The sequence below is a fragment of the Camelus dromedarius genome, chromosome 3 (genome assembly GCF_036321535.1).
Source record: "Camelus dromedarius isolate mCamDro1 chromosome 3, mCamDro1.pat, whole genome shotgun sequence".
Lineage (NCBI taxonomy): Eukaryota > Metazoa > Chordata > Mammalia > Artiodactyla > Camelidae > Camelus > Camelus dromedarius.
Genome location: NC_087438.1, coordinates 53,485,831 through 53,509,177, shown reverse-complemented (window position 1 = coordinate 53,509,177; position 23,347 = coordinate 53,485,831). Strand labels below are relative to the sequence as shown.

General features: G+C 34.1%; 1 protein-coding gene across 4 annotated transcripts in view; it reads right to left on the bottom strand.

Moving 5' to 3' along the window:
• Window positions 1-23,347, bottom strand: part of ZFYVE16 (zinc finger FYVE-type containing 16) — a 48,398-nt gene that overhangs the window by 6,000 nt on the left and 19,051 nt on the right. For all 4 annotated transcript variants that reach the window (XR_010378873.1, XM_010975046.3, XM_064481988.1 and 1 more), the window contains exons 6-17: window positions 21,312-21,454; window positions 19,418-19,796; window positions 18,381-18,497; window positions 17,437-17,592; window positions 16,188-16,412; window positions 15,243-15,325; window positions 14,213-14,317; window positions 13,689-13,836; window positions 12,643-12,723; window positions 3,032-3,194; window positions 1,992-2,097; window positions 907-1,074 (exon numbers count right to left, since the gene is read on the bottom strand). Coding sequence is in view for 3 of the 4 variants with exons in the window: in XM_010975046.3 (XP_010973348.2) it covers window positions 907-1,074; window positions 1,992-2,097; window positions 3,032-3,194; window positions 12,643-12,723; window positions 13,689-13,836; window positions 14,213-14,317; window positions 15,243-15,325; window positions 16,188-16,412; window positions 17,437-17,592; window positions 18,381-18,497; window positions 19,418-19,796; window positions 21,312-21,454 (1,874 nt within the window). In the remaining variant the exon portion in view is untranslated. The remainder of the gene's footprint in view (window positions 1-906; window positions 1,075-1,991; window positions 2,098-3,031; window positions 3,195-12,642; window positions 12,724-13,688; window positions 13,837-14,212; window positions 14,318-15,242; window positions 15,326-16,187; window positions 16,413-17,436; window positions 17,593-18,380; window positions 18,498-19,417; window positions 19,797-21,311; window positions 21,455-23,347) is intronic.

Here is a 23,347-nt window from a genome sequence, read left to right as displayed (position 1 = left end):
TTAAACTGGCAAACGTAAACAAATGTTTCCCTGAGTTTTGTGAGCCACTCTAGCAAATTAATCGAACCCAAGGAGAAGGGGTTCATTGGAACTTTTGATTCATAACTGGTTGGTCAGAAGCTCAGGTGATAATCTAGGCTTGCGACCAGCATGTGAAGTAGGGGAGAGATAGTCTTGTAAGACCTGTAGGATCTGATGCTATCTCTGGGCAGATTCAGTCAGAATTGATTTGAATTCTTGGACACCCTGCTGGTGTCTGAGAGTTGCTTCTTGATGTGAGGAAAACCCTCTACACACCTGATGACCAGAAGTACTTTATGTGAGTAGGAAAAGAAAGACACTGTAGGGAAGAACCAGGTTTCTCCCTACATAGGGAGGAGAACACTGAAAGTTTTCCTTTTTTTTTAAACACCTTTAGACTTGTGTTAATTTTAAATCACATGACTATAGAATCTAGTCAGCATAATTTATAAACCTACTTATCAAGCAGGAATGTTGTGGAGCAGGGGTCAGCAAACTATAGCCTGTGGGACCAATCTGGCCCACGAACTGTTTTTGTAAACAAAGTTTCACTGGAACACAGCTGAGCTCGTTAGTTTACATTACTGTCTATAGGGTCTTTCACATAATAATGGCAGAGTTGAGTAGCTGTGAAAGAAATCAGAGAGCTCACAATGCCTAAATTACTTGTCTTGCCTTTTACAAAAAAAAAAAAAAAAAAGATTGCTGACCCTAGTTGTGGAGCATAAAGGAGATAATGTATGTGAAGTACGTAGCAAACATTACTGTTCAACAAATTTTAGTTCTCTTCAGTCATTGCAAAGTAAAAGGCTAAAGAAAACACTTCTGATTGTTTTAATATATAATATATTCATTTCAAAAATACATCACAGAAACATGCCTCACCATATCAGTGTCAATGGAAACTCTGAGGCCAATTTTATTCATCCCATTACTCTTGAGAGTTTTTAGGTGAGAGCACAGTGCAGCACTACAAGCCATGGCTATTTCTTTTGCAAACTGGTAACGTGTTGCTGAAATAGAGAAATCCTGGTCCTTTAGAAAGTAGAACACCTGAAATATATTTAATTAGGAAACAAGTCATGATTAAGATTAAAAGTAGGTTTAAAAATGCAACAACTGCTACTTTCAATTCAACTTTATGAGTAAAATTCTAGTATTAGTGCCATGAAATTCACTAGTTACGAGCATTCTATATATAGAGCTTGATCTATGCTCTAAGTAAAAACTTAAAACTAAAAGTTAGGGAATATGGGAATGACTTAGCTATTTTTGCCTAAAGTTAACCTGTAGCGACAAAAGCCTTGTTAATCCAGTATAAAGAAGGGTACTAATGAGTCAACCCCATAAGATCACCCTACTGTAAGGACATCTTAATGAAGTTAAGATCAAACAGAGTTTGATGTAACGTAACTTCTGTATCCACTATAGTTTCTATCTTGTACATGCATAAAATCACAAAGAATATATAAGAAATTAGTAATACTGTCTGACCCAAGAGATAGAATGAGGGGGAATATGGAGGAGGACTAAGGATGTGGGAGGCTATAGTTTCATATTCTCTTATTTTAAAAAAATTGAAACGTAAAAATAACTTTCCTATGTGAATGCTGATTATAAACTGATATCTATAAAATATTTTATTTTTTGTAAAATAAGAGGAAAATGAAAATATTATGGCCATATAACATATTATTGTACAAACAAAGGTGGCAATGCTGCCAAAATTTAACTGTGAGCTGACAGGCAGTACCACCATACAATAGCCTGAAATAATCCTGTGGAAATCCAAATCTGGTGTACAGAAGGCAAGGCTGGGGTAGAGATAAGTGTCTCAAGGTGTAACGTAAAGTGTAATGAACTGCAATTAAACATTCAGAGGTTAAGTCCTGCAAAATCTCCAAGTTAACAAAAACAAAAACATATCCAAACACAGCATGTAAAGGGAAGGAATCATCTTTCTCAGTTACCTCAGTACACTTTACAATCTTCTCATCAGTTTCAAAATCTGCTTCCAGTTTTATTTTTTCACTTGGAAATCCTTGTAATGATATTCCATCCACTGAACTAATAACGCTACAGAATAAAACACAATACAACAGAATTGTTTGCAGCAGAGTAATTTCTAAGAAATGAGTTATTGGATGTGAACAAATGGAATAAGGAGAAAAATTATGAAAGCTATGAACTTAAAGCAGGAATAAGATATCTCGATTATATACAAAATAATCAAAACTGGTTCATATTCATTTACCAAGAATTCTTGATTGTGTAGCAAATTACATCTTTTTTCATACACCCAATTCAGATCTGAGGTTTAAAATAACTTAAATAGTCTACTAACAGAAAACTTGTCTCATGAGTTTCAAAAACTCTATTTTGGAATCCTTCAGTGTTAGCCCTCTTCTTCTTTCTTTGCTTCAGACCCCTTAGCCAATCTCCATAAAACAAAGCAAATGGGTAACTAAAAAGAGGAGGAAGTGGCAGTAATATTCTGTAAGGTCTCTAATGCATATATTATTGAATTCAGTTATTTGTATATACAGCGAATCAATATAATATAGAATAAGTATCCAAAGGTTATCCATGACTTATATGACAAAAATAATCCTGAAATAATTCCATGGAGATTCATTTCTGGTGTATAAAAAGCAATCTGGAGTGAAAATATATGTGTGTCTCAAGGTACCATACAACAAAGTATCTTATCTTTCCTCAAACCTGGTATCAAAGTCCACACTGCTACACAATGCACAGTTTTTTCACTGGCCCCCTCCCAAAATGACCACCCTTTAGTAATTTACAGTATTCTGGCCAAGAAAACACACATGATGCTGGTTAGGTACGTGTTTGAAAAAACAGACTGCGTTCATTACTTAGAGTATAAGCATTCAAATTAATGGTACAATTCTGTATTTATTTATACAAAATGTTTAATTTTGTTAACAGGATGTTTTTATCCTTTCCCTTCGATCAAATCAATTACATCTTGGTAACAAAAAATTCCTACCCTTTGTTTCCTTTTTCTTCAGAATCTACCCAGCAGATATCCACATACTCTCTCATGTCTACAGCATCAACTTTCCCACATGTAATTTTAAAGTCCTTTTGTTCTCGTAGAGCTAGCCGCAAGCCATCCATGGTCTCCGGAGTTATTTGTACCATTAAGCCATCTAAAAAATGAGAGTTATGTTTCACATTTCTTTTATTAAATATCAATTTATGTATCTAAGCCATAAATTTTGCTATCAAAATGTGTTCTGTTTAAGTTTTAAATCATCTGTTAAATCATTTTGGTGGTTCTCTTCCACTAGGAAATACAAAAAATACTTCACAATGTTAAGGATTCTTTTTTTTTTTTAATGGTTAAACAAATAAAGGTAAGAATTTCTACTTCTGGCTATGATGAAATAACTTTGGCAAACTGCCCTTTCATAACAAACAACCATAAAAGCAGAAAGAATGGATAAGACAACTGTTTTCAGGTATTGGACAACAGGAAGTGCAATACCATGATATGTACAGGAAAACTCAGCAAATGAGCCCACAATTGCCCAGGCCCTCTGCTTGGGGCAAGTTTCTTCATGGTGACTCATTAAGCCTACAGTGGCCCTACTGGGCTGAGAAGTCAGAGACAAGACTTTAGGGAAACCTAGAATCTGCTCAAGACACTGAGGAGGGGAACACCAGAAGACTGTGTGCAAGGTCCTCTTTGAGTCCTTGGACTGGAAATGAGGAACTCTAATATTAACAGAGTGACACTAGATGAGGCCTAACAGAGAAGAGCTATTATATATGGTTGGGAACAGAACAGAGATACTAGAAGTCAAGCAATGTTGGCGGATGTTAGTAGTCTAGACCAAACAAGATAGACATTGGCACCTCATTAACCTGAACTGCAGCAAAGCCAAAACACAGCCCTTACAAAACCTGCAGGCAAAATAGATTTGGAGAATGAGTCCTGCCAGACTATAAACACTTCAGGATTTCCACAGATCCATCTGATAACAAAATAATGACTATACAAGCTCAGGGGGATTATTATTTCTTTCCTTCTACTAACTTAGGTTTTGTTTGTTCTTTGTTTTCTAATTCTTTTAGGTGGTAGGTTAGGTTGTTTATTTGAGGTTTTCTTCGTTTTTGAGGAAGGCCTGTGTTGCTATGAAATTCCCTCTTAGGACTGCTTTGCTGCATCCCATAGATTTTGTGTGGTTGTGTTTTCATTGTCATTTGTCTCAAGGTGTCTTTAAATTTCCTTCCAAGCAGAATTTTATATCTAGCAAAAATACCTTTAAAAATGAGAAAGAAAGAAAGACAGCTTCAGATAAATGAAAGGTGAACATCATTAGATAAATGAACGCCAGCTGACTTATATTACAAAAAATGCTAATGACTTCTGGTGTCTGCTCCAACATGTAAAAAGATTAGTAGTTGTCACTCCCATCCTCGTAACAGGAAAAAAATCTAAACAGTAAAATATCAAAGTATAAACCTAACTTCTATTCAACATAGTATGAGAAGTCCTAGCCATAGCAATCGACAAGAAAAAGAAATAAAAGGTATCCAAATTGGAAGAGGTAAAATTGTCATTATATGCAGATGACGATACTATATATAGTAACCCCTAAAGATGGAAAGATGTCCCATGCTGTTGGATTGGAAGAGCCATACTACCTAGAGAGAAATGGCCATCCTACCCAAAGCAATCCACAAATTCAATGCAATCCTTATCAAATTACCCAGGACAGTTTTCACAGAACTAAAACAAATAATCCTAAAATTTATGTGGAATCACAAATGACCCAGAATTGTCAAAGCAATCCTAAGAAAAAAGAGCAAAGCTGGAGGCGTAAGCCTCCCAGGCTTCAGACAATACTACAAAACTACAGTAATCAAAACAGCGTGGTATTGACACAAAAACAGACAAATGGATCAACAGAACAGAATAGCCCAGAAATGAACCCATATATCTATAGTCAATTACTTTTTTTAATTACCTTTGTCCTAGGGTTATTATGAAGAATAGATATAATGTATATGGTGCCTGGCATTAAAAGGCTTTCAATACTTGGCAGTTATTTTAATTATCAAACACCTTGACCTTCAAAGGAGTTTGGGCTGTGTGGGGCCAACTGACATCCTTCAAAGTCCAACGACCCCCATTTCTGGGCTCTCAGATGTCTGCCTGTGATTCCTTAATAGATAAAGTATATTCTTTTTTTAAAAAAAAATTATTTAATTGAAGTATAGTTGATTTACAATGTGTTAATTTCTGGTGTACAGCAGAGTGATTCACTTATACATATATATACATTCCTTTTCATAGTCTTTCTCATTAGAGGTTACTATAACATACTGAATATAGTTCCCTGTGTTATACAGTAGGTCCTTGTTGCTAATCTATTTTATATATAGTAGTTAGTATCTGCAAATCCTAGACTCCCAATTTATCCCATCACACCCCCTTCTCCCTCAATTCCAAAATATCTCCGTTTTGTAAGTAAGTTCATTTGTGTCCCTTTTTCTTCTTCTTCTTCTTTTTTTTTTGGTTCCACATATAAGTGATATCATATGGTATTTTTCTTTCTCTTTCTGGCTTACTTTACTAAGTATGATGATCTCCAGGTCCATCCATGTTGTTGTAAATGGCATTATTTTAATCTTCTTTGTGGCTGAGTAGTATTCCATTGTAAATATATACCATGACTTCTTTACCTGGTCATTTGGTCAACGGATATTCAGGTTGCTTCCATATCTTGGCTATCATCAACAGTGCTACTATGAACACTGTGGTGCAATGTATCTCTTGCAGTTTGATGACTAGAGAAGCTCTTTTAACGTTTGTTGTAAAACTGGTTTGGTGGTGCTGAATTCTTTTAGCTTTTGTTTATCTGTGAAGCTTTTGATTTCTCCATCAAATCTGAATGAGAGCCTTGCTGGATAGAGTATTTTTGGTTATAAGTTTTCCTCTTTAATCACTTTAAATATATCATGCCACTCCCTTCTGGACTGTAGTTTCCACTGAAAAATCAGCTGATAACTTTCTGGGAGTTCCCTTGTATGTTATCTGTTGCTTTTCTCTTGCTGATTTTTAATATTTTCTCATCCTTAATTTTGTCAGTTTGATTACTGTGTGCCTCAGTGTGTTCTTCTTTGGGCTGATCCTGTGTGGAACTCTCTGCGCTTCCTGGACTTGAGTGACTCTTTCCATTCCCAAGCTAGGGAAGTTTTCAGTTATTACCTCTTCAAATATTTTCTCAGGTCTTTTCTCTCTCTTCACTTTCTGGGATCCCTATAATATGAATATTAGTGTGCTTCCTGTTGTCCCAGAGTTCTCTTAAACTATCCTCTTTCTTCTCATTCTTTTTTCTGTTCTACAGTAGTGATTTCCACTAATTTATCTTCTAGCTCACTAATCCGTTCTTCTGCCTCATTTGGTCTTTTCTTGGTTCCTTCTAGTATGTTATTCTTTTCAGTAATTATATTCTTCAACTCTGTTTGAGTATTCTGTATATTTTCTAACTGTTTGCTCAACTTCCCCCTGTGCATCTATACTCCTTCTAAGTTCTCTGAACATCTTCACCATCATTACTCTAAACTCTTCTCAGATAAATTGCCTATCTCCTCATCACTTATTTGTTCTTCTGGGATTTTGTCTTGTGCCTTGGCCTAGAATATATTCCTCTGCCACCTCATTAGATTTCTATTTGTATTTTCAGATAGGTTAGTTAAGTTTCTCAACCTTGGAGAAGTGGCTATCTGTGGGAGACATCCTATGCATCCCAGCAGTACACTCCTCTCTTGTCACTCAAAGACCAGGGTCCAGCCAGTCCCAGGGTAGAGTCTTGCCTGCATTTGTGGATTCCTTCTACAGGCTTTGGGATTGTTGTTTTCTTATGTCTGGTATTTGCCCCCTGGTGGATAAGGCTGGACTAGAGGCTTTAGCAGGTTTCCTGGCGGAAGGAATTGGTGCATGCCTACTGCTGGGTGGAGCTTGATCCTAGTCCTGTGGTGAGTTGTTGGGTGGGGCTAGGTCTTGGTACTAATGACCCAGACAAGATGTCAGCCTCCAGGAAAGCATGTGTAGATGAACACTCCTTGAATGTCTGCCACCAACTTTTATATCTCCAGGGTGAGCCACAGCCGTCCCCTACTTTCCCTTGGAGACCTTCCATAATCAGCAGGCAGGTCTGGCCCAGGTTCCTATGAAATCACTGCCCCTGCCCTTGGACCTAGCATGAGCAAGATTCTGTATGCACTTCACAAGAGAGTGAAGTCTCTGTTTCCCCCAGTGCTGTGGTGCTCCTGGAGTTCAGCCCCACTGGCCTTCAAAACCAGATGGTCTGGGGTCTCCTCCTTCCAGTGTTGGAACTCTATGCTGGGGAGCCTGATGTGCAGCTCAAAACTCTTACTCCTATGGGAGGGCCTCTGTGACTTAATTATTCTGCAGCTTGTGGGTGGCCTACCCAGGGAGTATGGGGCCCGATTACATCACAAGCATGCCCCTCCTACCATCCCACTGTGGTTCCTTCTTTATGTTTCCAGTTGAAGAAGATCTTTTTTGCTAGGTTCTACTCTTTTCTTTTTTCTTTTTTTGATGGTTGTTTAGCAGTCAGTTGTGGTTTTGTTGTAGTTGTGAGGAGAGGTGAGCTCATGATCCTACTACTCCACCATCTTGACCAGATAACTACAGTCAATTAATCTTCAACAAAAGAGGCAACAATGTGCAATGGATAAAATAGTCTCTTCAGCAAGCATTGTTGGGAATGGACAGTTTCACTTAAATCAGTGAAATGAGAACATCTCCTCATACCATTTACAAAGATAAATTTAAAGTGGTTTAGAGACCTAAATACAAGACATGACACCATAAAACTCCTAGAAGAGAGCATAGGCAAAACATTCTGGGACATAAATTGTAGCAATATTTTCTTAGATCAGTCTCCCAAGGCAAAAGAAACCAAAGCAAAAATAAACAAATGGAACCTAATCAAACTTAAGTTTTTGCATACCATAAATAAAACAAAAAGACAACCTATGGAATGGGAGAAAATATTTGCAAACGATGTGACTGAAAGAGGGTTAATTTCCAGGATATACAAGCAGCTCATACAACTCAATATCAAAAAGCAAACAAACCAATAAAAAAATAAGAAGGCCAAAACAGACATTTCTCCAAAGAAGACACACAGATGGCCAACAGGCACATGAAAAGATGCTCAGCATTGCTAATTATTAGAGAAATGCAATTCAAAACTACAATGACATCACCTCACACTGGTTAGGATGGCTGTTATCAAACAGTCCACAAGTAATACATGCTGGAGAGGGTGTAGAGAAAAGGGAACCATCCTACACTGTTGGTTGGAATGTAAGTTGGTTCAGCCACTATGGAGAACACCATGGAGGTTCCTTAAAAAAAAAACAGTAATAGACTTAACAATATGATTCAGCATTCCCACTCCTGGGCATGTATCCGTAAAAGACAAAAATTCTAATTTGAAAAGATAGATGCACCCCAGTGTTCACAGTAGCACTATTTACACTAAGCATGACATGGAAGGAACGTAAGTGTCCATCGACAGGTGTGTGAATAAAGAAGATGTGGTAGATATATCAATGGAATATTACTCAGAAGCAACATGGATGGACCTAGAGATTATAATACTAAGTGAATTCAGACAGGAAAAGACACATATTATTTGATATCACACGTGGAATCTAAAAAATAATACAAATGAACTTATTTACAAAACAGAAACAGGCTCACAGTCATAGAAAACAAGCTTATGGTTACCAAAGGGGAAAGGGAGGGTTAGAATAAATTAAGGAGTATGGTATTAACAGATATATATTACTATATATAAAATAGAAAAACAACATAGACTTATGGTATAACACAGGCAACTATTCACTATCTTGTAATAACCTATAACAGAAAAGAATCTGAAAAAATCTACATATGTATAACTGAATCACTTTGCTGTACACCCAAAGCTAATACAATATTGTAAATCAACTATACTTCAATAAAAAAAAAACTTTTTAAAATAAATTTGAAAAAAAAGCTGAACAAATGGAAAATGAACAACTCTAAGATCTATCAGAGAATCGAGGTCACAGGGCAAACTGCTGCCCTGAAAACTGGAGCAAGATCAAAACATACCACAAAAAGCCCCAACAAAAACACATATATAATGTAGTAAGAAATAAGGAGAAGTATAATTGAATATATCACATTCCATCATCAGAATGATGGATATGGCACACAAAATTGAATTATGAAGTTCACTTATTTTTAAAAGATATTACTGAAAAACATGGATCTAGACAAGGAATTTACAATCACTGCTGCCATTGGGAGTCTCAGCCAATAAACAAGAAATGTAAATATAATAAAGGCATAAGGGCTATAAAGAAAGAAGCAAAACTACCATTATTAATAGATGTTGTACTTAGCTATATAGAAAACTAAAAGAATCTATAGATTAGAAGAAGTAATATTCTTGAAATTACCATACTGCCCATGGCAAACTACAGATTCAATGTAATCACTATCAAGATATCAAAAGCATTTTTCACAGAACTAGAACAAATAACTTTTACATTTGTATGAACATGCAAAAAAAAACCCAAATAGCCAAAACAATTTTGAGAAAGAAGAACAGAACTGGAGTAATCATGCTCCTTGACTTCAGACTATATTATGAACCTACAGTAATCAAAACAATATGGTACTGGCACAAAAACAGAACCACAGATGGATGGAACAGAATAGACAGCCCAGAAATAAACCCATCCACTTAGGGTCAATTAATCTATGACAAAGGGGCAAGAATATTCAATGAAGCAAAGACAGCCTCTTCAATAAGTGATGCTAGGAAAACTGGACAGCTACATGTAAAAGAATGAAATTAGAACATTCTCTAATACCATATACAAAAATAAACTCAAAATGGACAAATGACCTAAATATAAGACCAGAAACCATAACACTCCTAGAAGAAAATATAGGTGGAACACTCTTCGACATAAATTGTAGCAATTTTTTTTTGGATCTGTCTCCTAAAGCAAAGGAAATAAAAGCAAAAATAAACAAATGGGAACTAATTAAACTTAAAAGCTTTTGCACAGCAAAGAAAGCCATCAGCAAAACAAAAAGACAGCCTACTGAATAGGAGAAAGTATTTGCAAATGATATGACGGATAAGGGGCTAATATCTGAAATATATAAACAGTTCATACAACTCAACATAAAAAAAAAAACCTGATTAAAAAATGGGCAGAAGACCTGAATAGACATTTTTCCAAAGAATACATACTATGGCCAATTGGCACATGGAGAGACAGTCAACATCGGTAATCAGAGAAATGCAAATTAAATCCACAATGAGATATCACCTCACACCCGTCAGAATGGCTATCATCAAACAGAACAGACATAACAAATGTTGGCAAGGATGTGGAGAAAAGGAAATCCTCCTACAGTGTTGGTGGAAATGTAAGTTGGTGCAGCCACTATACAAAACAGCATGGAGGTTTTTCAAAAAACTAAAACTAAAAGTACCATATGACCCAGCAAAAGGAATCTAAATTGGAAAGGAAGAAGTAAAACAGTTACTGTCTACAGATGATATGATACTATACATAGAACTACACATACTATCCACTCCTGGGTATTAATAAAAAAAAAACCCAAAAATACTAATTAGAAAAGGTAAATGCACCCTAGTGTTCATAGCAGCATTATTTACAATTGCCAAGATAATGGAAGCAACCTAAGTGTTTATCAACAGATAAATGGATAAAGAAAATTTGGTGTATGTGTGTACACACACACACCAGAAAATTACTCAGCCATAAAAGGAATTAATTTTTGCCATTTGCAACAACATGAACGAACTTGAAGAGTATTATGCCAAGTAAATCTAACAGAGAATGACAAATACTGTATGATATCACTTATACATGGAATCTAAAAATAAAACAAGTGAATATAACAAAAAACAGACTCACAGATACAGGAACAAACTAGGGGTTACCAGTGGCAAGAGGGAAGGGAGAGGAGCAATATAGGGGAAGGAGATTAACAGGTACAAACTACTATGTATAAAATAAATAAGCTACAAGGATATATTACATAACACAGGGAATATAGCTAATATTTTATAATGACTAGAAATGGAATATAACTTTTAAAAATCATGACTCACAAGTGATTCATAATATTGAAACTTACATAATATTGTACATCAACTATGCCAATAAAATAAATTTAAAAATTATAATGGCATTAATATTACACTAAGATTATAATAAATAAATAAAAGTATATCATTTACATCAGCAATAAATTCTGTAAGGTACAGGAATAAGTCAAGATAAAATGTTCAAGACATATACCAAAACTTAAAATTTTATTGGAAGACATTTAATGTTATGTAAATAAGTTTAAGGTAGCCAATGTACACGGATAGGAACACTGAAAATAGAAAATATGCCAATTTCCTTAAAATTGAACTAGTGGTTTAATGCAATTCCAATAAAAAGTCCAATGGACCTTTTAGAACCTGACAAATTGATCCTAAAATTAATATGATAAATCAAAGGGCTTAGACTGGCTAGAGCACTACTCAAATGAGGAATAAGGCATATGTGTGGCATCAGAGATGGGAGGATTTCCTATAAAGCTATGTAAGTGAGATAGTATGGAGAATGATAGTGAAAATGCAAACCAAGAACCTCAGAAAATACTCTCCTTCAAAAAAGAACAAGGAAACGGATAAAGTATCAGAAGCAACTTTTTCAGAACTCTAGAAATTAATCAAAGACTTGCAGCAATCTGGGAAGTATTTATTTAAGAAAAATTGAAGAATCTTGGTAAGAACAGCAAGCTTTGTGTCATTTTACCTTTCTTATTCCCATCCTCTTCTCTCTAGCTTAGTAGAAGCCTTAAAAACCAACAGCCTGCAATCATGGTGAAAACCAGCAGCTTGGTATCTACTGGAGAGGGCAACAGTGGCTGGAACTCCTTCAAAACTTCATTACTGGAGAATTGTCATTTTTGACTTGCCAGCTAGTTTCCTGGAAGACTCCACTTACAAAGCTGTCTTTATTTGACCTGACTCTAAGCTTGCCCAGTGAAAAAAGTATTTTCCCAGGAGCATTTGTCAAAAACAATTAGAGGCCAGTGATCAATGTTATAGCTGTCTTATAGCAGCAGATAAGAGTAGAGGCAAACAATAGTCCAACCAAACACTTAAAGGAAAAGGTGAGGAATGAGATGTCCATAAGTGCTTTGAAAAGTTCTAACATATTTCTGGGAATTTAGAAGGCCACATGCATGTGCAATGCTGTGTGCATGCCCAGGGTATGTACATGATAAGGAAAGACCCTGAGCTCTTACCTCCGACTGACCATTAGGCTATGCAAAAGCAGAGAGTGCAGGCTAAGCAGTGTTGCTAAGTTTGAGGTAGACCCAAATATTAGTCATGTTCTAGTTCTCGGGCTGAGTGATGATTTCACATAAGTTTGTGGTAGGTTTGTAAGTATCAAATACATTTTAAGAAGGAAATGCAAAACATCTTTACATTAAAACAGTCTGAAAGATGAAACTCATACCTTCAACTATGCTGGACTTAGCAAGAAATCCTGAAGATGCTTTTAAGGCTCCATTGAATACCACAAAACTTGCACCTGTCACTGATTTAAAAAAAAAGTACAATTATTTATATCTTAGCCTGCTCTTTTTTTATGTTATATGAGATTTGTTAAATGCATAATGTGGAGTATAGCACATTTTAAGTACCTGATAAATGCTATGCCCATAACCCAACAAAACAAAATTAAGAAAAATATTGCATAAAGGTTAGTTAATACCCAGTATAAAATCACCTACTTAACATATATATCAATATAAGAAGCAAATATACTAAAATGTCAACAAAGGCTGTATCTTGGCACTTTTTTCCCTTTTACCACTTCTTGAAATATATTTTCCAAGCTTACTAAAAATGAATATACATACTGCTATAATAAGAGGAAGAAATTTTATTAACAGCCAGAATGTCTGACTATTTTAAATGCATTATTTTAAAACAATGCATCAGTTTTATGGAATACTTACTTCTACTTAACTTTCAATTTGTTAGGCCTTCTACTGCAAGGATTTGGTAATCAGAGCAATCACTGAGGCCATTCAGCCAGAAATGAGAGTAATGTCACTCACAGAGATCACCAGCTTTACCATTTTTATATTCTCAGCCACTTACAGTTTTTTAAATCATTGTTCATCCTTACCTACCCTGTGCTCCCTCAAGAGGAGTTAGAGCAGAGAGCAAACAAAGGTAAAAAACACCTTGCTCCAGAGAAAAATTACTGAAAACAAGAAACCTACCATATGGGATACCCTAAACCTGAAGACATCAAAATAAATACTGTATTCCAAGTCTTTAAACTTAATGTTGCCCAAAATAAAAAATAAAACAAACAAAAAAACCCTACACAAATTAGAAGCAATTTTTTGTTTGTATAGCTAAAAATGTAAAGCATACTGTTTTATCAGCATCAATTGTACAAATAAGTAAAATATATATATATATACCCTTTGAAAGGAATTCTACTTTTTGAGGTAGTTTTATGGATCAACACTAGGAACAAACACTCACCTTTTCTATGATGGCCAGTTGCACTGTTGGCCTGTGTTTGATAAACTCCATCATTCTGTATACAGACCAGATGAGAATCTGCTTCTGTACTAAAACTAGCTCCAATGCTAATGACATGTTCATTAGAAGAATTTATTACTTTCATTACCTGAGAAAAAATAATACTCATTTAGAAACATTTTTAATATTCTGTGACTTTATTAATTACAATAATTCAAAGGGTCACATTTCTGACCACTTTCATCAAGCTTCAGTCTGGACAACCTCCTGAGAATGTGACAGAAACAAATGTTTTAAGATAAAACTACCTTAATTAAAAGACACATAAAACAGTGAGGAAAAAATGAAAAAAATAGGATTAAACAAATTCCCTATTAGAAAACAAATCTAAAATTTCAAAAATAACTCTTTTTTGTCATTATATATTAGAAAGTCCAATTCAGAACAAACAAATTTAACACACTTCTAAGAGATCTAATGTTCAACAATTATCTTCAGAATTTGAAGAAAGCAGTTATACTTACATCATTGTATTTTTTCCGAGGTATTTTTATGCAGCTTTTCCCCATTTCCATATGAATCAATAGCTGATCTATATTATGCAAAGTATACTGGTAATTTCGAAGGTCCTACAAAAAATATTTCCATAAACCTTAAAGTACTATCCATGAACATTTATCCATTCATTAAATCATTTTTTAAGAGTATCCATCATTTTAAAACTTGTAATACATAATTATCAAAACGCCATCCAGAAAGCAATGCCAATTTCAAAAACCAACTAATCCTTCCAGCTGCTCCACAATAGTAATAAAGAATATCATTCTCAGGAAGAATTCTGTAGTATTGGGGGGTGATCTCCTCTTTCTCATTACAGATCTTCCAAAATAGAATAGGTCTTCAAACTGAACATGTATAAGTAAAAGCAAGTCCACTGAAATACTCTTCTATGATAGCTGTTTTAAACAGAAAATTATAGAAATTGGAGGGGAACCTGAGATCATCTAATCCAGTTCTTCCTATTAAAAATGAGGAAACTTAGGCCACAGTTTGCTCAAAATCATCAAACTGATTGACTTTTAGTAACTTTTACTAAGGCTTCAACAACAGTGTAGATCTCACATTATCTAAATGTTTAAGCACTGCAGCGTAATGAATCAAAAGGCAATTTGAATCAGGTACACATAAATTAGGAGATGTGTTCTAAAAAGCACTTCATCTAAAGCACAGGGACCTATATTCAATTTATTATAATAACATACAATGGAAAAGAATCTGAAGAGAAAAAATATAAATGTATGTATATGTATAACCAAATCACTTTGCTGTACACCTGAAACTAACACTGTAAATCAATTACACTTCAGTAAATTTTTTTAAAAAGGTGCTGCATCAAAAATAGAGCCCATTTATGTTAAATGAATTAGGATTATTATAAATGAACTTTCATTAATACAAATTTGCCAAATAGGAAAATATAAATATGTAAAATTTACTAAATAAATTTTAAAGTAACAATATAAGAACATTTAATAAAATAGTTCAATTACTCACAACAAGTAAGTTCATAATAGTGTGTCCTATTTCTCCAAAAAGAGGTTTTCGGCCTCTGATACTTGTTAAAGGAGCAGGATATGCTATACGTAAGAACAGAAAACTAGTTACCATCAACAAAAAACAAAAAAAAGTCAAATTTATTACCTTTAATTCTCATTTTTCAAACATTATAGATAAATACTACTCAATTAGTTTTTTTTTTTTAGACAATAAGAGATCACACCAACTCATACTATATATCTACTAAATGCTACATTGAACAGGGACCTTTAATATATTATCCTATTTAAATCCTATAACAACCAATGATGCCGGTATGTCTATCCCCACTTTACACATGGGAAGGTACAGACACAGATTAATAACCCTGCTTATGGTCACTAAGTTAATAACTAGTGAAACATATATGAAATTTCACATGCAATAAATAAACTATTCTTGAAAAAAGTAAAGGATAACTAAAGGGTACAAATTCAAAAAATTTAACACAGAAATTATTTCAACTTAGAAATAACCATATACAGAAACCTAGACCATTATTTCACAATCTTTATGTTTAGCTTTATGATGTAGACAAATTGAGCAGGGGGCAATAATTTATCTTCTTAATATGTAGGCAGCATAATAAAATGAACTCCCTACAGTATATACTTTTAAGAAAACTCTTCAGGGTTTTCTATGTTTTGTTGTGAAATTCAAAAAGAATTTTTTTAATGTAAGTTAATATGATAATTATGACTATCTAGAAATACATGACATACTAAGGTTGCCTAGACTAATTTGTAGTAGAAGAGGGCTGTTTTGTAATTTTAAAAGTAAATCAAAACAAGAGTAGTCCCATTAATCCACTGAACTTTTATTTTAATGAATCCTTGAAATTCTTATTTATATTCAGTATATCTGAACTCACTATGTAATTTAACTGACTATTCTAAAACTTACCTTTATATTCTGCACCCAGTCTCAACATTAAACGCATAGGAAAAACCTTTGCCCAGGGTATCTCTAGCTTCTGGATAAGAATTCCACAAAGAAAAGGATTACATGGTAACAGGAGATCATCAAGTTTCTGAAAAGTAGGGGTAATAAATAGAAATCCTCCGTGATCCTTGCTACTGAGAAAACTCTCAGAAAAGGTAATATTGTCCAAGTTTTCTATGTATTTTCCTGGAAATAAAGTCATTAATAAAAAAGTTTTAAGTTATTTTGAAGCAGCATTCTGAGTTTGAATAAACTTTCTTAATTTTTAAAAGGAATGTAAAATATTTTTTCCCCTTATTTCCACTCTTCAAGAAGCACTAATTACTGTGTGAGCATAAAGCTCAATTATTCCTAGAGATTGGACATTATGAACAAAAAATTTGAGAATGTTTCTAACTATAGGTGTTTTAAAATTTTTCTCCATACTGCGTGGTTGATTGAAAAGTCATCATGCCCCCCAAATCTTATATAGACAGAGAAGTATATGGTAGTCCCCACTTATCTGCAGTTTTGCTTTCCATGGTTTTAGTTACTCCTGGTCAACTGTGGTCCAAAATATTAAATGGAAAATTCCAGAAATAAACAGCAAGTTTTAAATCTCCCAGTGTCCTGCTCCATCCCATTGGGATGTGAATCACAACATGAACTCTTGTCCAGTATATCCATGTTGTATATGCTACCGGCCATTAGTCATTCAGTAGTAGTCCTGGTTACTAGATCAACTGTTGCAGTATCACTGTGCTTGTGTCCAAGTAACCCTTATTTTTCTTAATAATGGCCTCAAAGCTCAAGAGGAGTGATGCTGGCAATTCGGATTGTTCTCTTACTGTACCTAATTTATAAATTAAGCTTTATCATAGGTATGTATGTATAGAAAAAATAGTATACATAGGGTTCAGTACTGTCTGAGGTTTTAGGGGGGATCTTGGAACTTATCCCTCACAGATAAAGGGGGACGATTGTATAGACACATAAAAAGATCAGGAAAGTAAATCTATTTCCACTTTTAAAATAAAAGAAAAAAACAGTAAATATATTAATTATATAAAATGCTAGATTTAAGGAGATTGAAAATGATGACTAAACTTGTTTAAGTAATCAGCAATCTCTTCACAAAATAAATCTTTAGTACAGTTAGCATAGCTAAAAGCAAAAATGCCCTTAATTTATCCATCCCCTGGTCTGTACAGTTCAAAATAAAATGCTATACCTTTTAGAGCATCCTTATAAATGGTGATAAATAGTCTGAAGATGTCCTTTGGAATAGTATCTTCATTTGGCAAACATAACAGTAGAATAATAATTTCTGCCTGTCCCAAGCCATGTAGTCCATTGGTTGAGAAGTACCAATATTTATCTGAGGAATCTTAAGTGACAAAGCATACAACTGTTTAAGTGTCAGCTTCTATTAACCAAAAAAATTAAATATAATTACCCTTTGCATGAAGCACAACTTTTCAAATTCCTTATTTTCCCAAAGCCCTCCATACAAAAACTTTAAATTGAATTGTATAAGATTAATGTAAAAAAGAGAAAGGATGAAAAATTATCTGATGGAGTCAATTAATAAATACCACTAAAACAAAGATGCACTGACATGCTGAAATGTAGTGGGTAAGAATCAGGTTAGTTTCAAAGAGAATGAAAAGCTAAGAGATGCATTATTGAGTATTGAGGATTATCTATTACTGAGAATTATTTACTTCCTTACTTTTTTTTTTTACATTTTTTTATTGAGTTATAGTCATTTTACAATGTTGTGTCAAACTTCCTTTTAATTAAGCCTAATGTCATTTACTTTAATACTGTCTTTATTGTTACTAAATCCGGATTCTTGCTTATCTCAATTGCCAAATTTCAATTTATCTAAAAGCTATATGAAATATGGTCAGTTGTATAATAAGCATCAAAATACAACACAGCTATATGCCCATGGCCTTAAACTAGGACTGAATGAGGGAAACCAGTAAAAACCTTTAAGCTATTATTTTAAGTCCCACTGAATATAAACCTGCAAAATTTATTTATATTAATATTTAGCTGAAAAACTAGTATCTAATACTGCTTATTTTTCACAATTACCAGTCAAAATTTTAAATATAATTAAGAAATCCTGCTTACCAATTAGGCAAAGAAAGATGAATCATTACTTACAAAATACTAATTTGACATTCACAAGTAGATTAGCATTTAGGACAAATGTAACAGGGCCTTCGCCTTCAAGAAGCAAAATGATCTGTTCATGAGATGGGTGTTCTTCTACTACAGGCACTAAAACATGAAAGTAACATATTAGAATAAATATGTCTTTCTGTTAAATATGCTTGCAATGAAAAAAATGGATTTATAAATCCACCAATGGCTTGATCATATTTAAAAGCAAAAGCAAACAGGTTTCATAAAATCAACCAACATCTGGACAATTGTTATATACTAATTTTTACTTTTTGATTTATGTAAAGATATTAATATTGTCATACATATAAATCTTGATCAATTATATTATATATGGTACATGCACAAATATGTTGATTAAACAGCATATTGATGTAATATTTGCACCTTTAAAGTTTTAAAACAAACATTTTTATAAAGTGGATTCCAGTCTGCCAGCCACTCCAGTTATAAATTCTGATATTTACAACTGTGAAAGAAGTCTAGACCCAAGCTATACATGCTGCTTGCTGCTTGCTGCCTTATGTCAGTGACAAGTGGCGAAAAGAGCTTGACAATCAACAGGAAAATATACATGGCATACAAAGAACAGGGCTTTTTGCCACTAGCAGATGAGGAACTAAAATTCCTAGCTTTGTCATCAATCCAATACTCTTCTTTTTTTAAGGCACTATGCTCCTTAAAAAAAAAAAAATAGATATGGAGTCAAATACAATGGAAATATTTTTGGGACTAAAAGACTATGAATTTCCCTGTTGTATTAGACTTTTATCTTATTCTAAATTAGGGACCCAGATGAGATAAGTTATTAACAACAATTGAACTCAAAAGTTCAGATCTTTTCAGAATTTGTTTTTATATAGTAAGACTTTTTGTAAATTAAAATTACTAAGCCATTGTACTTATTTCAGGCAAATTGTCTAAGTTTAAAAAAATGTATTTCATACATCAAAATTCATCAATATATTCTTCCTTAAAAAAATCTCCTTTTTAAATTTAAATAACTGCTATCCTACCTGATCCCTTTTCTCCAGATACAGCCAGAAGAGGGGGTAAGCTGTCCTCATCATCAGGTAGAAGACTAATCTTATTGCAAACATTCTTCTCAATGCCACACAATAACCTATAATCTGAAGTACTAACAACTGGTAAATTGCTGTTAACCAAGACACCAGTAGGACCCGATGCTTCCTCAGTTTCTGCAAAAACATCATCATCTAGTACAAAAGAACCAGAAGTAGGTAACTCCTCAGTTCCTGTGTTTGTGGGCAGTTTTTCCACAGATGGAACCTGAGAAATAGGACTTTGAATCATCTCATTTCTTATAGTATCCCCTATCTCACTGTTTGTTTTTTCCATTGTAGTAGAATAGGCATGATCCTCTGTGTTTACCATCTGTAAAATATGGAATTAAGAAAACAAATCAGTTCGTAGTCTGTTCAAATGTAAAATAATATCTTTTTAATAAGAACAAATAAAACCAAAATGGACTCAGAAATTCTTCAGAAACCAAATTTCCCAAGAAATAGTACAATTTTGCTTCTTTAAATTCAGGAGCTTAGGTTTAGCTTTCCTGTATGCTCAGGTAGACTTTAATTTTATAGACTGGAAAAAGGAGGCAAAGAAAACTTCAGGATTCTGGACTCTTACACAAAGTGAGCAAGCTTAGTTCCCCCCAAGGTGCTCCTCCTCTTGATAGCCAAAAATGCCTGGGTTGGGTGGTAGCAAGGGAGAGGAAAGTTGGGGACGGCAGGAAAGGGAGTGGTGAGTAAGCAGAATGGTAGATATATTCCACAAAAGTAACCACTTGGAATAAACTACCCTCAAGTCTGCCTCATTTAAGCCCCTTTCTTTTTAGACTGGCCAAAGCTGAGTCAATAGAGAAACATTTATGAACTCAAGTAATACTAGCCTCTGTAAAACTGCTATTTTGTTAAAATGTTGATTGAGAATATGTGCTAGCTAAGAAACATACTTTTGGTAATTATGGCTACCTGTAAAATCTAGCTCATGAGCTCTTACTGACAAACAAAGTAAGTTTAAATGGTATGTGAATACAGAGCAGGATACATATCCATCTTGTCTAATGTATGTACCCAGGGTGAACAGGGTAACTAGCTCAGAGTAGATGCTCAGTAAATATTTGTTTAATGAATAAAAGCATTCCTACTTCATACATTAGTACTTGCTTCTATGAGTATTTTGCTCCTTTATGGGTATGAGGAAAGTAACTACCATTACATACTTTACTGAATATCTGAAAAAGCATTAAACAAATTAGTCTAAATTCAATTACGAAATCTCAGTTCTATTTCCTCATACCCGTGGTTATCAAAATGTGGTCTAGGATCCCTGGAGTCCCCAAGACCCTTTTAGGAAGTCAGTGAGGTCTTAGGATTTTCTTCATATAATTTACCTAAAACAACATACGACAACAGACTGAATTTAGAAGTAGACGTGAGAATCTATGTTCTATTAGACATTAAAGACATTCACAAAAAAATAAAACAATGTTATTCCCCTCACTAAACTTTTGGAAAACTTCCATAAAAATATTATTTCTATTAATATAATAAGTTTTTTGATGTAAGTTTATTTGTAATTAATTCCTAAAATTTTTCTCAATTTTAATTCCATAATTATCGATAGATATAACCCATATAATCTATAGCTCTTTGGCATTCTCAATAAGTTTTAAGAGCATAAAGGAATCCTGCAATCAAAAAGTTTAAGAATCATTGCCCTAAACTGACATTTAAAAAGGTAAAATATAAAATATATTCACTATATATGTTTCTCATTTCATGAAGCTCACAGCATTAAAAAAAAAAGTACTCTAATAATCATACAAAGAATTACCTACAAAATAAAATTTTCTTAAATTAACAAGTCATTCTTTAGATTCCTTACCAAGGGCATATCAGGTAAGAGAGGACTAAAATCTTCACAACATCTTTTACTTCCAGATGATAATTTTGTTGTATCTGCAACTTCGCCATTGGGCAGTATACCATCTGCAAACCATACTCTTTTCTGTTCTTTGGAGCATAATCCTAGAATCAGTTTAGAAAGTAAGCATTTTAATTTGATAATATTGCAATGATAATATTAAATGGGTCAGGAAACGTTTTCAGAAGCTTTTTGCTATCCATTGGCAAGCTCTGCATTCTCAGGGTTTCAAAGGCCTAGAAAAATGGCCTTTTGGGATTCATCTACCCAGAGTGGAAGTCTTTTTCCAATTCATACAAAGGCAGGGCTGGCCCTACTACATACAAAAAGAGTGGACAGGAGAGGTTACATCTTAAAGGCACTGAAGGCAGATTTAAAGCCTATATTAAGACTTAAGTTTGTGAATGTGGAGACTGAATAAAATTTAGGGACTAATGCACAGGGAGGGAAAGTGGAATAGATCAGAGCATGGCAGATAAGCAAAGGAAAAAATGTGAAGAACAAAAGAAAGAAGCATTAAAAAATCTAAAAAACAAACAGGATCTCTTGTGTATCAGAGTTCATTTCCTACTTTTAATTTACTTAACAAGAGGAGTAAAACATGTTTGTTCTTATAATGTGAATATTGAAATCTATTAATATTTATTAATATTTTCCTCTCAAATTTGGAAGAAGTAACTAGATATCTACATAAATATTTGTTCTCTTTTGTTAAAAAGCATCCATGGAGGAAGGTTATGAAAATTCCTGCCAGATGATTTAAAAACATATAAACATCATGGTAGATATTGACAGGCATATACAGAACAGATAAACAAGTTTATACTGTATAGTACAGGGAAATATTTACAAGATCTTGTGGTAGCTCATGGAGAAAATTCACATATGACTGAAAAATTGTGCTGTGCACCAGAAATTGACACAGCATTGTAAACTGACTATAACTCAATAAAACAAAAAACATATAAACATCAACAGAATCAACATCTACCTTCCAATCATAATACAGATAACACTGAAAAAATTTGAATCATATAATTTTTGCAATATGAATACACAAATAAGGTATCTTTCTTGTATTTGCAGTACTTTTATAATTTAATTATTTTAAAAGTCAATATATGAGAATATATAAATATTTTAAAGGCAGATTCATTCATCTTTAGAGCTATAATATACAACCATATATGCTGAATCTTATTATTTATGATAAACGGAAAATAGCTAAGTGAGAGATAAACTGAAATCCAAGAGAGTTGACAGAAATACTTGAATTTGTCTCCGACAGTTACAGTTCTTTTTCTAGCAAGTTACAGACTAATAGTTTTTGTTTAAAAGTGTACACAGGCTTTACTCAAGATCCTAAACTACAATAGGTTATGAAAAAAAAGAACAGAGAGCCCAAAGATTTTTAAATTTTTAGAAGTTTTTCAAAAGATTTAATAAACACTTTTTATTGTGGTGAAATATTCATTTAAAAATTTTTTTTAAGGAAAGGGAGATATGCCAACTTTTTACCTCCTAATTCTCAAACCCAAGCCCACCCTTCTACATGGAACTCTCTGATGCCAGGCTGGACGTCTGGGAAGTGCAAACTCCCAAACTCCCAGAGCAAACTGGTTCTGGTCATGTTCCATCAATGATAGGCACTGGTTGGAGACTGGAAGGTAGGAAGAGAAGGAATTCTTTGTTTCTAGATCCTGCCAGGATCTTTGCAGCAGCAGCATCACCAGATATACCTCTAAGTCCCATGATTTTCAGTACTCCTTACATCAAGCCTGGAACATGCCCTCAAGTCATGTGAACACCAACCCTACAAGGCACCTTGATGGTCCCAGCATTTGCCACTTGGTGTTCCTCTAAGAAGTCACAGCACCAGCGTGTGATGTGGTACCCTAACCCCTGAATCCCAGGTCTGAGAACCAAGCACCTCCTGGTGCTTCTGCACTGAGTTCTAGTAGCACTGTCTCTCCCCTTTTGTTCCCTCAACCCTAGGG